A 14603-nucleotide genomic window follows, 5' to 3' on the forward strand; every position below is an offset into this window, starting at 1 on the left:
TCTGCGTGCCTGTAGACAAAGCAGTCAGACCTTTTCTTTCTTTCCCTGATAAGGTGACCACTTTGTTTTTCTTCCCCTCTTTTTGCATAATCCTGTCTTTCCCAGAACACCCACTCCCATTACTTTGCCACCATGGCCTTTTTTGCCTTTACCTCCCTTCTCACCTCATTTGCTCACATTGTATCTGTCAAACTTGTTATATACTTGTTGTATACTGTATTATTGACTGTATGTTTGTTTTACTCCATGTGTAACTCTGTGTCGTTGTATCTGTCGAACTGCTTTGCTTTATCTTGGCCAGGTCGCAATTGTAAATGAGAACTTGTTCTCAACTTGGGGAGGTTTGAGGTGGCTGGGGCTGGGGAGGTTTGAGGTGGCTGGGGCTGGGGAGGTTTGAGGTGGCTGGTGCTAGGGAGGTTTGAGGTGGCTGGGGCTGGGGAGGTTTGAGGTGGCTGGGGCTGGGGAGGTTTGAGGTGGCTGGGGCTGGGGAGGTTTGAGGTGGCTGGGGAGGTTTGAGGTGGCTGAGGCTGGGGAGGTTTGAGGTGGCTGGGGCTGGGGAGGTTTGAGGTGGCTGGGGCTGGGGAGGTTTGAGGTGGCTGGGGCTGGGGAGGGTTGAGGTGGCTGGGGGTGGCTGGGGCTGGGGAGATTTGAGGTGGCTGGGGCTGGGGAGGGTGGAGGTGGCTGGGGAGGGTGGAGGTGGCTGGGGCTGGGGAGGGTGGAGGTGGCTGGGGCTGGGGAGGGTGGAGGTGGCTGGGGAGGGTGGAGGTGGATGGGGCTGGGGCTGGGAAGGTGGCTGGGGCTAGGAAGGGCAAGGTTTGAGGTGGATGGGGCTGGGGAGGTTTGTGGTGGATGGGGCTGGGGCTGGGAAGGTGGTTGGGGCTGGGGAGGGCGATGTTTGAGGTGTTTGGGGAGGGGGAGGTTTGAGGTAGCTGGGGCTAGGAAGGGCAAGGTTTGAGGTGGCTGGGGCTAGGAAGGGCAAGGTTTGAGGTGGCTGGGGCTGGGGAGGTTTGAGGTGGCTGGGGAGGTTTGAGGTGGCTGGGGAGGGTGGAGGTGGCTGGGGAGGGTGGAGATGGATGGGGCTGGGGAGGGTGGAGGTGGCTGGGGAGGGTGGAGTTGGATGGGGCTGGGGCTGGGAAGGTGGCTGGGGCTAGGAAGGGCAAGGTTTGAGGTGGATGGGGCTGGGGAGGTTTGTGGTGGATGGGGCTGGGGCTGGGAAGGTGGCTGGGGATGGGGAGGGCGGTGTTTGGGGAGGGGGAGGTTTGAGGTAGCTGGGGCTAGGAAGGGCAAGGTTTGAGGTGGATGGGGCTGGGGAGGTTTGTGGTGGATGGGGCTGGGGAGGGTGGAGGGGATGGGGCTGGGGAGGTTTGTGGTGGTGGTGGATGGGGCTGGGGAGGGTGGAGGTGGCTGGGGACAGGTTGAGGGGATGGGGAGGGTGGAGGTGGCTGGGGACAGGTTGAGGGGGATGGGGCTGGGGACAGGTTGAGGGGGCTGGGGAGGGAAATATTTGAAGTTGATGGGGCTGGGAAGGTTTGAGGGGAATGGGGAGGGTTAAGGTGGATGGGGTGGGGGAGGGTTGAGGTGGATGAGGGAAGGGGAGGGTTGAGGTGGATGGGGACAGGTTGAGGAGGATGGGGCTGGGGAAAGGTTGAGGGGGCTGGGGTGGATTGAGGGGGTTGGGGCTGAGGACAGGTCGGGGGGGCTGGTGACAGGTTGAGGGGGATTGAGCTGAAGACAAGTTGAGGTGGATGGGGCAGAGGACAGGTTGAGGTTGAGGGGGATGGAGCTGGGGACCGGTTGAGGAGGCTGGGGACAGGTTGAGGGGAATTGGGACAGGTTGGGGGGGATGGGGAGGGGACAGGTTGGGTGGGATGGGGCTAGGATGAGTGGGATAGGGCTAGGTTGAGGGGGATGGGGCTGGGGACACGTTGAGGGGGATGGGGACAGGACAGGTTGAGGGGGATGGGGACAGGGCCAGGTTAAGGGGGATAGGGACAGGTTGAGGGGGATGGGGACAGGGACAGGTTGAGGGGGATGGGAACAGGTTGAGGGGGATGTGGACAGGTTGAGAGGGATGGGAACAGGTTGAGAGGGATGGGGACAGGGACAGGTTGAGGGGATTGGGCTGGGTAGAGAACCTTGCAGCAGCTAGGGGCTAGGGATAAGGATGGGGGGGCTGGGGATAAGGATGGGGGGCTGGGGATGAGGATGGGGGGGCTGGGGATAAGGACGGGGGGCCTGGGGATGGGTGAAGGGGTTTGGGATGGATGGATGGGACTGGGCACGTGGCTGTAGCTGAAACTTAGTACTGGGTGGAGTGCAGGAACCCTCCCTCGCCTTCCTTCAGACACCCAGCCCAATGCTGGACCAGACAGTGTCCTGAAGCACGTAGCTAAGTGTCTCTGTGTCGTTGTATGCAATTAGCATCGCTTTAATTAAGAACAAGGTCCCACCCTGCGTTAATCACTCATATCTAATTGGTCCGTTAATGGAGGGTGGCCATTAAGTCGTTACGCAGGAAAAAACCCTCTGAAGGTTGATACTTCACCTGAGAACACAGCGGCATCAGCTTTCTGATTACAGAGAATCTTTCTGCACTGGGAAAGTCACTGTTGTGAACTCCTGGTACTTTTCCTGGGCTACAAAATGGAAAATAACGTTGCAGATAAAGTTTGGAATGACACAATTTCATGTGTACAGAATCTAAAGACCTGTATCACTATACTGAGAGCTTTGCCTTTTCTAAAAGGATATATTTGGGTGTTTTTATTTTTCGGGGCCCCCATACTACACAACGGGGATAAGGAAGTGATTTGCTGTTTGGGGTAAGTTTATCAAAAACATGGAAAATCACAAAAAAGGTTTCTAGACATTTCTATAAATGTATCCTTTAATTCTGCAGACAGACAGTGTAGTGTAACCGCTGGGCATTTCAGAGTAGGAATGCTAATCTAGGATCAGTTTAGCCTTTTTAAATAATAATGTATCCTAGATCAAAACTCCTACTCTTAGATGCTATGTGAATATGGGTCCAGTCCGGGTGGTTGGTTATGCCTCCAGACAGACAAACAGTGTACCAACTGTCACTTCCATTGTGTCTTTTGAAGCTGTCTGTGGTTACCCCAGTTGTGCTAAACCCACAGTGTCATGATAACTGTCTTAAAAGGCTTAGAAACAAGAGATAATAACAGAAAAACGAATAAGGGAATGTGCCAAGAACCTGAAGCCTTGGCTTCCACAGTGTACAAAACGCCGGCACGGCAACCATTTCCTGGTTATTGACACAGTAGTAACAACACGCATGATTAAGCTGAGCACGGCACAAATCAGGCCTGCACAGGTGCAGCTAGCACTGAGCATATTTCAGTTAATTAACCACACACACACACACACACACACACACAAACAAAATGCAATGATTTCTTCTTTGACACTCAAATAGCTTACAGAATGATTTGCGTTCAAGTTCTCAAATTGATGTGAGCAACGCAAAGCTTACATATCTCTTCGTATTGGACAAGTTGAGGTAGTGCCTCTCTGTTTCACTCTGTTTTCTCTCTACTGAACACAACCACGGTCATGACGTCTGTCCTCTCTTCTCCGTCTCTATCTGTCAGAGCAGGCATTTGTCTGTGATGAAACATCATGCTGACATCACCAGCTGTTTCCATGGACTCCAATTCCACTTTCAAAATACAGGGCTTCAATTTACCCTGGGCCTGATTGACTGGTTTCCCCGGTCTTCAGACACTCTGAGCCTGCTGTCTGTCTACCCTAGGTCCTCTGAGCCTGCTGTCTGTCTACCCTAGGTCCTCTGAGCCTGCTGTCTGTCTACCCTAGGTCCTCTGAGCCTGCTGTCTGTCTACCCTAGGTCCTCTGAGCCTGCTGTCTGTCTACCCTAGGTCCTCTGAGCCTGCTGTCTGTCTACCCTAGGTCCTCTGAGCCTGCTGTCTGTCTACCCTAGGTCCTCTGAGCCTGCTGTCTGTCTACCCTAGGTCCTCTGAGCCTGCTGTCTGTCTACCCTAGGTCCTCTGAGCCTGCTGTCTGTCTACCCTAGGTCCTCTGAGCCTGCTGTCTGTCTACCCTAGGTCCTCTGAGCCTGCTGTCTGTCTACCCTAGGTCCTCTGAGCCTGCTGTCTGTCTACCCTAGGTCCTCTGAGCCTGCTGTCTGTCTACCCTAGGTCCTCTGAGCCTGCTGTCTGTCTACCCTAGGTCCTCTGAGCCTGCTGTCTGTCTACCCTAGGTCCTCTGAGCCTGCTGTCTGTCTACCCTAGGTCCTCTGAGCCTGCTGTCTGTCTACCCTAGGTCCTCTGAGCCTGCTGTCTGTCTACCCTAGGTCCTCTGAGCCTGCTGTCTGTCTACCCTAGGTCCTCTGAGCCTGCTGTCTGTCTACCCTAGGTCCTCTGAGCCTGCTGTCTGTCTACCCTAGGTCCTCTGAGCCTGCTGTCTGTCTACCCTAGGTCCTCTGAGCCGTGTATGGCATATTGAACATGGAATAATAACGGAATCTCTGTCTCTCTCCCCTCTAATTCTTTCTCCCCCCCCTCTCTCTCGCTCTCTTTCTCTCTCGATCTCAATCTCTCTCTATTGCCTTAAGGGACCATTATGCTCTGTTGATTTTTATTAAAATTGCATTTAACCTTTTATTTAACTAGGCAAGTCTGTTAAGAACAAATTCTTATTTACAATGACGGCCTACCAAAAGGCAAAAGACCTCCTGCTGGGACGAGGGATGGCGATGAAAAATAAAATCTAGGAGAAAACACACATCACGACTAGAGACACACTACATAAAGAGAGACCTAACTTAACAAGGCAGAAACACATGACAACACAGCATGGTAGCAACACAACATGACAACACAGCATGGTAGCAACACAACATGGCAGAAGCACGACATGGTAGCAGCACAAAACATGATACAAACATTGGGCACAGACAACAGCACAAAGGTTAAGACGGTAGAGACAACAATGCATCACATAAAACAGCCACAACTGTCAGTAAGAGTGTCCATGATTGAGTCTTTGAATGAAGAGATTGAGATAACTGTCCAGTTTGAGTGTTTGTTGCAGCTAGCTGCAGCGAACTGAAAAGACAAGCGAGCCAGGGATGTGTTTGCTTTGGGGACATATAACAGAATGTGACTGGCAGAACAGGTGTTGTATGTGGAGGATGAGGGCTGCAGTAGATATCTCTGATAGGAGGGAGTGAGAGCAAAGAGCGTTTTATAAATAAGCATCAACCAGGGGATCTTGCGATGGGTATACAGAGATGACCAGTTTACAGAGGAGTATAGTGTGCAGTGATGCGCCCTATAAGGAGCATTGGTGGCAAATCTGATGGCCGAATGGTAAAGAACATCTAGCCACTCGAGCACCGTTACCTGCCGATCTATAAATGACGTTTCCGTAATCTAGCATGGGTAGGATGGTCATCTGAATCATGGTTAGTTTGGCAGCTGGGGTGAAAGAGGAGCGATTATGATCGAAACCAGGTCTATATTTAACTTTAGCTTGCAGCTTTGATATGTGCTGAGAGAAGGACAGTGTACCGTCTAGCCATACTCCCAAGTACTTATATGAGGGGACTAGCTCAAACTCTAAACCCTCCGAGGTAGTAATCACACCTGTGGGGAGCGTTCTTCTTGCCAAACCACACAACCTTTGTTTTGGAGGTGTTGATGGGGTTCTGGTGTTGTCCCTTCAAACTGGTGTTTTTCTTACAGGCTGGTACACATGAGCGCGGTGCTGCATGATGTCTGAGGGTTGAAAGTGGATGTGCTGTAGGCATCTTCACCCAATAAAGGGAATTTTAAAAATCAAATTCTCTCTCTCTACAGGTGGATGCTGGCTGGATTGGGTTCTGGTCTGTTGTGGGCGGCTGTGTATTTGGAGTGGCCATGGCCAGGTAAGCAACAAAAACAGCAGATCATTTCCATGTGGTTTAACATTGTAGCATGACTTTACTGTCTGCCTCCAACATGCTATGGTAATGTGATAATGTTGGACTGCTATTGTTATAGACTGTCTAGAATATGATGGCCTGAGAAGATGTGCGATGTCCTAAAAGGCTCACAGCGGGAATTATGGCTTATGATCCACAGGCTTAATTCAAATTCCTCAAAAGTTCTGAAATCATTGAAGGATTTAAGATGAGTATGCTTATCTCAATTGTGAATCAGGCCTCTAGATACTGTCTACAGTAGGCCTCGTCCAGTCTGAATCTAGCCTCTAGATACTGTCTAAACTAGGCCTCGTCCAGTCTGAATCTGGCCCCTAGATGCTGTCTACAGTAGCCCTCATCCAGTCTGAATCTTGCCCCTAGATGTTGTCTACAGTAGGCCTCATCCAGTCTGAATCTGGATAAAATATGCTGTCTACTACAGTAGGCCTTGTCCAGTCTGAATCTGGCCCCAAGATGCTGTCTAAAGTAGGCCTCGTCCAGTCTGAATCTGGCACCTAGATGCTGTCTACAGTAGGTCTCGTCCAGTCTGAATCTGGCCTGTAGATACTGTCTACAGTAGGCCTCGTCCAGTCTGAATCTAGCCTCTAGATACTGTCAAAACTTGGCCTCGTCCAGTATGAATCTGGCCCCTAGATGCTGTCTACAGTAGGCCTCGTCCAGTCTGAATCTGGCCCCTAGATGCTGTCTACATTAGGCCTCGTCCAGTCTGAATATGGCCTGTAGATACTGTCTATGGTAGGCCTTGTCCAGTCTGAATCTGGCCCCTAGATGCTGTCTATAGTAGGCCTCGTCCAGTCTGAATCTGGCCTGTAGATACTGTCTACAGTAGGCCTCGTCCAGTCTGAATCTGGCCCCTGGATGCTGTCTACAGTAGGCCTCGTCCAGTCTGAATCTGGCCTGTAGATACTGTCTACGGTAGGCCTCGTCCAGTCTGAATCTGGCCTGTAGATACTGTCTACGGTAGTCCTTGTCCAGTCTGAATCTGGCCCGTTGATACTGTCTACGGTAGGCCTCGTCCAGTCTGAATCTGGCCTGTTGATACTGTCTACGGTAGGCCTTGTTCAGTCTGAATCTGGCCTGTAGATACTGTCTACGGTAGTCCTCGTCCAGTCTGAATCTGTCCCCTAGATGCTGTCTACAGTAGGCCTCGTTCTGTCTGAATCTGGCCTGTAGATAGTGTCTACGGTAGGCCTCGTCCAGTCTGAATCTGGCCCCTAGATGCTGTCTACAGTAGGCCTCGTTCAGTCTGAATCTGGCCTGTAGATAGTGTCTACGGTAGGCCTCGTCCAGTCTGAATCTGGCCTGTAGATACTGTCTACGGTAGGTCTTGTCCATTCTGAATCTGGCCCCTAGATGCTGTCTACAGTAGGCCTCGTCCAGTCTGAATCTGGCCTGTACATACTGTCTACGGTAGGCCTCGTCCAGTCTGAATCTGGCCCCTAGATGCTGTCTACGGTAGGCCTCGTCCAGTCTGAATCTGGCCTGGAGATAATGTCTACGGTAGGCCTCGTCCAGTCTGAATCTGGCCTGTAGATACTGTCTACGGTAGGCCTCGTCCAGTCTGAATCTGGCCTGTAGATACTGTCTACGGTAGGCCTCGTCCAGTCTGAATCTGGCCTGTAGATAATGTCTACTGTAGGCCTCGTCCAGTCTGAATCTGGCCTGTACATACTGTCTACAGTAGGTCTCGTCCAGTCTGAATCTGGCCTGTAGATACTGTCTACGGTAGGCCTCGTCCAGTCTGAATCTGGCCTGTAGATAATGTCTACGGTAGGCCTCGTCCAGTCTGAATCTGGCCTGTAGATACTGTCTACAGTAGGCCTCATCCAGTCTGAAACTGGCCCCTGGATGCTGTCTACAGTAGGCCTTGTCCAGTCTGAATCTGGCCCCTAGATGCTGTCTACAGTAGGCCTCATCCAGTCAATCTGGCCCCTGGATGCTGTCTACAGTAGGCCCACTCTTGTCTGCAGTTTGGCTGTGCTTGTACTGTGCCAGAGACTACAGACAGCTAGCTGTGTCCAGCGGAGTGTGAGGAGAGATCCTCCTAGTAATAGGCTTGTCTCATAAATTCAGCCCTAAATGATCTCCCTGGACCTGGTGAGCCGTCAAATTAGAGGATAAGCATACACTCGTTTAGTATTGTCAAATTAAGTATGCATGAAAATATACGGTCCATGTTTGGTCGTAATAGCTTTGGCTCTGCCTCCAAGGCCTGTCAACAAGATTAGCAGCTAGAAACCATTGCTAAGTATGTTCACAGCAATATGTTCACAAGAATATGTTGACAGGAATAAACGGGTGTACTACTCTGTCCCTGGACTCTCTCTGCTTGTTCTGCATTCCAGTCTGGTTCTCTAACCTTGTCACATTTCAGTATTTAGTGATATCAATAATAAAAAATGCTTCCCTAGGTTTGTTTTTAAGAGGCAGAGGATGTTTGTTTTTTTGGAGGGGGTGGGGTGGGGGTTAGGAGTCTCAGGCTGTATCCCAAATGCCTATGAGTCCTGGTCAAAACTTGTGCACTACGTAGGGAAAAGGGTGCAATTTGGGATGTACACTCAAACCCCTTAGCTCCACTCTTTCCCTCCACCCCTCTCTCTGTCTCGCTGTCTCTATCTCAATCTCAATGTATTAAGTCCATGGTTGTGATAGACGAAGGGAGATGAATGAGTGAATAGTAATGCAGTAGATCATGTCCGTGTAGCTGGTGGATGGAGTCATACACCATAGGCCCCAAACTGTGGACTATGCAGAAGGAAGGGATCAGTCGTCTGGCTGAAAGATATATATTCATCGCCCGGCCCAATCAGCACTTCCAGGCAGGGCCAACGTCTCACTGCGCTGTAATTAGGAAAATTAGACCATGACTCTACACTATTGATTCATGGAAGTAATCTGTTCTTGGTATAGGCTGGAGTGGATCTACACATGTAGGATCTTAATTTGATCACCCTGTTGCAGGAAATGTAAACATTTGTAGTGTATTTAAGGTTTTAAAATGTTCTGAAGTTTAATTCCAACTTTGAATTAAAAAATGTATCAGCCCCTACAAAAATGTTCATTAATTAATTATTTTCCTGCTGTTGCAAACTTACTCAAATATGTTATTTGTTTGGTGTCGATCCAGGTTTAATGAGGTTTGGGTAAGGTTTGCCTCTGTTTGCAACCTCTGGTTATATGCAACACAAAGTTGAAACAGAAACAGGGTTCTAGATTTGCATTGTAGGAGAGAAACAGAGGGGGAGAACTAACTCATTAATGAGTCTCTGTCCCGCAGTTGATTGGCTTCCTCCTCACGTCTGGCTAAATTGGCCATCTGTTGGGGGTTAGCTAAGGGAGGTGTGTGTGTGTGTGTGTGTGTGTGTGTGTGTGTGTGTGTGTGTGTGTGTGTGTGTGTGTGTGTGTGTGTGTGTGTGTGTGTGTGTGTGTGTGTGTGTGTGTGTGTACCTGTGTGTGTACCTGTGTGTGTACCTGTGTGTGTACCTGTGTGTGTGTGTGTTGCCATGATGGGTGATGTGTTTGGGAAGCACAGTAACAGATTCCCCGGTTACCTAGCACATTCCCCGGTTACCTAGCACATTAACACATACACACACACACACCCTCCTGTGCCTGAACGCCTCACCTTACGTCACACAAACATCAGAGAGCAGCTTGCAATGGGCAGCAGAAAAATAGCCCCATTAAAAACTTTTGCTGCAGGTGTTATGGTCATACTAAATTTGTCACATGCGCCAAATACAACAGGTGTAGATCTTACAGTTAAATGCTTAATACAACAGTGAAATGCTTACTTACAAGCCCTTAACCAACAATGCGGTTAAGAAAATACCTAAAAACAAAAAGTAACAGATAAGAGTAACAAATAATTAAAGAGCAGCAGTAAATAACAATAGCGGGGCTATATACAGGGGGTACCGGTACAGAGTCAATGTGCGGGGGCACCGGGGTCGAGGTAATTGAGGTAATATGTACATGTAGGTAGAGTTATTAAAGTGACTATGCATAGATAATAACAGAGAGTAGCAGCAGTGTAAAAGGGGGGAGGGGTCTTATGGCTTGGGGGTAGAAGCCGTTAAGAAGCATTTTGAACCTCGACTTGGCGCTCCGGTACCGCTTGCCGTGCGGTAGCAGAGAGAACAGTCTATGACTACGGTGGCTAGAGTCTTAGACAATTTTTAGGGCCTTCCTCTGACACCGCCTGGTATAGAGGTCCTGGATGGCAGGAAGCTAGTGCCTTGCGGTCGGAGGCCGAGCTGTTGCCATACCAGGCAGCGATGCAATCCGTCACGATGCTCTCATTGGTGCAGCTGTAGAACCTTTTTGAGGATCTGAGGACCCATGCCAAATCTTTTCAGTCTCCTGAGGGGGAATATGTTTCACGACTTTCTTGGTGTGCTTGGACCGTGTTAGTTTGTCGGTGATGTGGACGCCAAGGAACTTGAAGCTCTCAACCTGCTCCATTACAGCCCCGTCGATGAGAATGGGGTCTGCTCGGTCCTCCTTTTCCTGTGGTCCACAATCATCTCCTTTGTCTTGATTACGTTGAGGGAGAGGTTGTTGACCTCCTCCCTATGTCTTGTTTCGTCGTTGCCTGTGATCAGGCCTACCACTGTTGTGTCATCAGCAAACTTAAAGATGGTGTTGGAGTCGTGCCTGGTATAAAGTAGTTTGCTTCATGGGATGCGCTTTGATAGCCAAACAAACACTCCCCAACACATACACGCGCACACACACATGCTCCCAAATAAAAGGGGGAGGAGAAGGGGGAGAGAGAGACATTTCTTTGTTCTTTTGAAACTTTTATGTGTAATGTTTACTGTTCATTTTTTATTGTTTATTTCACTTTTGTTTTATCTATGTCACTTGCTTTGGCAATGTTAACATACAGTTGAAGTCGGAAGTTTACATACACAGGTTGGAGTCATTAAAATGTATTTTTCAACCACCACTCCGCACATTTCTTGTGAACAAACTATAGTTTAGGCAAGTCGGTAAGGACATCTACTTTGCATGACACAAGTAATTTTTCCAACAATTATTTACAGACAGATTATTTCACTTATAATTCACTGTATCACAATTCCAGTGGGTCAGACGTTTACACACACTAAGTTGACTGTGCCTTTAACCTCTTACCTCCACCCGACACACAGGCGTCCCATCTAGACATCTGGAAATGCAAATGCGCTACGCTAAATGCTAATAGCACTCGTTAAAACTCAAACGTTCGTTAAAACACACATGCAGGGTACTGAATTAAAGCTACACTCGTTGTGAATCCAGCCAACAAGTCAGATTTTTAAAATGCTTTTCGGCGAAAGCATGAGAAGCTATTATCTGATAGCATGCAACACCCCTAAAGACCCGCAGGGGACGTAAACAAAATAATTAGCATAGTCGGCGCTACACAAAATGCAGAAATAAAATATAAAACATTCATTACCTTTGACGATCTTCTTTGTTGGCACTCCTAGATGTCCCATAAACATCACTATTGGGTCTTTTTTTCGATTAAATCGGTCCATATATAGCCTAGATATCGATCTATGAAGACTGTGATCAAGGAAAAAAACTGTGTTTTATAACGCAACGTCATTTTTTTAAATTAAAAAAGTCGCCGATAAACTTTCACAAAACACTTTGAAATACTTTTGTAATGCAACTTTAGCTATTAGTAAACGTTAATAATCTATCAAATTGATCACGGGGCGATGTATATTCCATAGCTCTACGTCTTGAAATAATGTCCGGATAAATCTCAACCAAAATATCCTGTTGGAGACCGGAAGAAATGGGCTGTCTCTTGTTCGTTTGACCAAGAAACAAATCCTAGGCAAATGGCAAGACTGTTGACATTGTGTGGAAGCTGTAGGTATTGCAACCTCGGCTCCAGGTAATGTGGTTTCCATTCAACAATATATTCAAGTGGCGCATTGATATATTTTCCAGTTTTCAGTGATCAGATTTTCCTGCACTTTTCGATGAAACGCACGTTCTGTTATAGTCACAGCCGTGATTTAACCAGTTTTAGAAACGTCTGAGTGTTTTCTATCCACACATACTAATCATATGCATATACTATATTCCTGGCATGAGTAGCAGGGCGCTGAAATGTTGCGCGATTTTTAACAGAATGTTCGAAAAAGTAGGGGGTAGGATCAACAGGTTTTAAACAGCTTGGGAAATTCCAGAAAATGATGTCATGGCTTTGTAAGCTTCTGATAGACTAATTGACATCATTTGAGTCAATTGGAGGTGTACCTGTGGATGTATTTCAAGGCCTACCTTCAAACTCAGTGCCTCTTTGCTTGACATCATGGGAATAATAAAATAAATAAGCCAAGACCTCCGAAAAAAAATTGTAGACCTCCACAAGTCTGGTTCATCCTTGGGAGTAATTTCCAAATGAAGGTACCACATTCATTTTAACAAACAATAGTACGCAAGTATAAACATCATGGGACCACACAGCCGTCATACCGCTCAGGAAGGAGACGCGTTCTGTCTCCTTGAGATGAATGTACTTTGGTGCGAAAAGTGCAAATGAATCCCAGAACAACAGCAAATTATCTTGTGAAGATGCTGTAGGAAACAGGTACAAAAATATCTATATCCATAGTAAAACGAGTCATATTGACATAACCCAAAAGGAAGCAACATATCAAGGCATCAGTCAGGAAGTTCAAGCTTGGTCGCAAATGGGTTTTCCAAATGGACAATGACCCCAAGCACACTTCCAAAGTTGTGGCAAAATGGCTTAAGGACAACACATTCAAGGTATTGGAGTGGCCATCACAAACCCCTGACCTCAATCCTATAGGAAATTTGTGGGCAGAAGTGAAAAAGTGTGTGTGAGCAAGGAGGCCTACAAACCTGACTCAGTTACACCAGCTCTGTCAGGAGGAGTGGGCCAAAATTCACCCAACCTATTGTGGGAAGCCTGTGGAAGGCTACCTGAAACATTTGATCCAAGTTAAACAATTTAAAGGCAATGCTACCAAATACTAATTGAGTGTATGTAAACGTCTGACCCACTGGGAATGTGTTGAAAGAACTAAAAGCTGAAATATATAATTCTCTGTACTATTATTCTGACATTTCACATTCTTAAAATAAAGTGGTGATCCTAACTGACCTAAGACAGAGACTTTTTAGTGGGGTTAAATTTCAGGAATTGTGAAAAACGGAGTTTAAATGTATTTGGCTAAGGTGTATGTAAACGTCCGACTTCAACTGTATGTTTCCCATGCCAATAAAGCCATTCAATTGAATTAATCGAGGAAGGGGGAAGGGGAAGTCGGGGGGGAGAGGGTGAGGGGAAGGAAGAGTTTTTACCCACACTGACTCACATTAAAGACTTGAAAAATTAAAATGTATTTGTTTAGATGAACAAGAGATTTAAAATGAGTAATTAAAGTTACTGAATTTGGCCTATTTTTTGGGGCTAGTGATGGCCGTTGTCGCTCGGTGATATCATTCCGTGGTCCTGTGTGACTCAGTTGGTCGAGCATGGTGCTTGCATCACCAGGGTTGTGGGTTTGATTCCCACAGGGGACCTATATGAAAATGTATGCACTCACTATTGTAAGTCGCTCTGGATTAGAGCATCTGCCAAATTACGAAAAATGTAACATGTTTGACTGGTTCGGTCATTCAGTCCATGCCCTTGTCTTAGATCAGAATAGAGACAAATAGACCTGTTAATGATCATATCAAATGGAATAAGAATTGAATTATTTCTGAGGTTAGCCAGAGGAGAATGTGATGCTACAGAATATTCAAGCCTCACTATCTTCATGCCAATAAATCTGACACAACTGTAATTTATGTGCTTTTATAGTTGAGACATTACCTCATAACAAGATATGTTTATTCTCCTGTCTTGTCAGCTGACTTTGTAGGGCATAAAGGAGTCTTGAATTATGCTACTTAGATTCAGTCATGCTGCATTTATTGATGGTTTCAATGCACAAATGATATATGAGTTTCAGAGGGAAGATACATGATACCGGCGGTGGAGGTAGGGGAGGGGGGGGGGGCTAGTGGTCAGGGGAAAAAGTTAGCAGACTTGGTTGGGCAGTGCTTTGCTGTCCCTACCAAAGCACCCACTTCTAGGGTCCAGCATCCATGTAACGTGTTCACTTCCAATAAGTAGTGTACATAATTCTGTTATGATTCTTAGCCCATTAATGAATAGAAAGTAGATCCTAGATGTATTCTTCAGTCAGACAGAACACTGTGGGGGTGATATGTTAAAACAGTGACAGATATGTCCACACACAGACAGTGCATCAGTGCCGGGCACAGACCTTTCAGGAAGCAGGTGCTCAAACTGTATTTTAGTATATAGTGATTGGCTAGTCTAGACTACCTGTGTTGGGTTGTTTATGTTGGGTCTTTCTACCTTAGCCAACCAGACCCAATATTGATGATATGAATCAAGGGTTATCCTGCTGTAGCAGGACTATTGATTTGTAAAGTAGGTAGCTTGCTACATGACCGGTAAGCGCATCTCCCAAGCTCAAGCCATGCATGTTTGGATACTGGGCGCACACAATCTCTGTACAGGGTAAGGGTAATGGTGGGGTGGCAAAACCTGATGACTTCACAATGACTTGTGGGCAGTGGGTTCAAA

At 47.4% G+C, this 14603-nt stretch overlaps 1 protein-coding gene across 1 annotated transcript in view; it reads left to right on the plus strand.

The window, feature by feature from the left end:
• Positions 1-14603, plus strand: part of LOC118386344 (solute carrier family 49 member 4 homolog) — a 97563-nt gene that overhangs the window by 54137 nt on the left and 28823 nt on the right. The window contains exon 6 of the mRNA XM_035774030.2: positions 5841-5908. Within this exon, the coding sequence (XP_035629923.1) occupies positions 5841-5908 (68 nt within the window). The remainder of the gene's footprint in view (positions 1-5840; positions 5909-14603) is intronic.

Source organism: Oncorhynchus keta, chromosome 7 (assembly GCF_023373465.1).
Source record: "Oncorhynchus keta strain PuntledgeMale-10-30-2019 chromosome 7, Oket_V2, whole genome shotgun sequence".
In the NCBI taxonomy this organism is placed as follows: domain Eukaryota; kingdom Metazoa; phylum Chordata; class Actinopteri; order Salmoniformes; family Salmonidae; genus Oncorhynchus; species Oncorhynchus keta.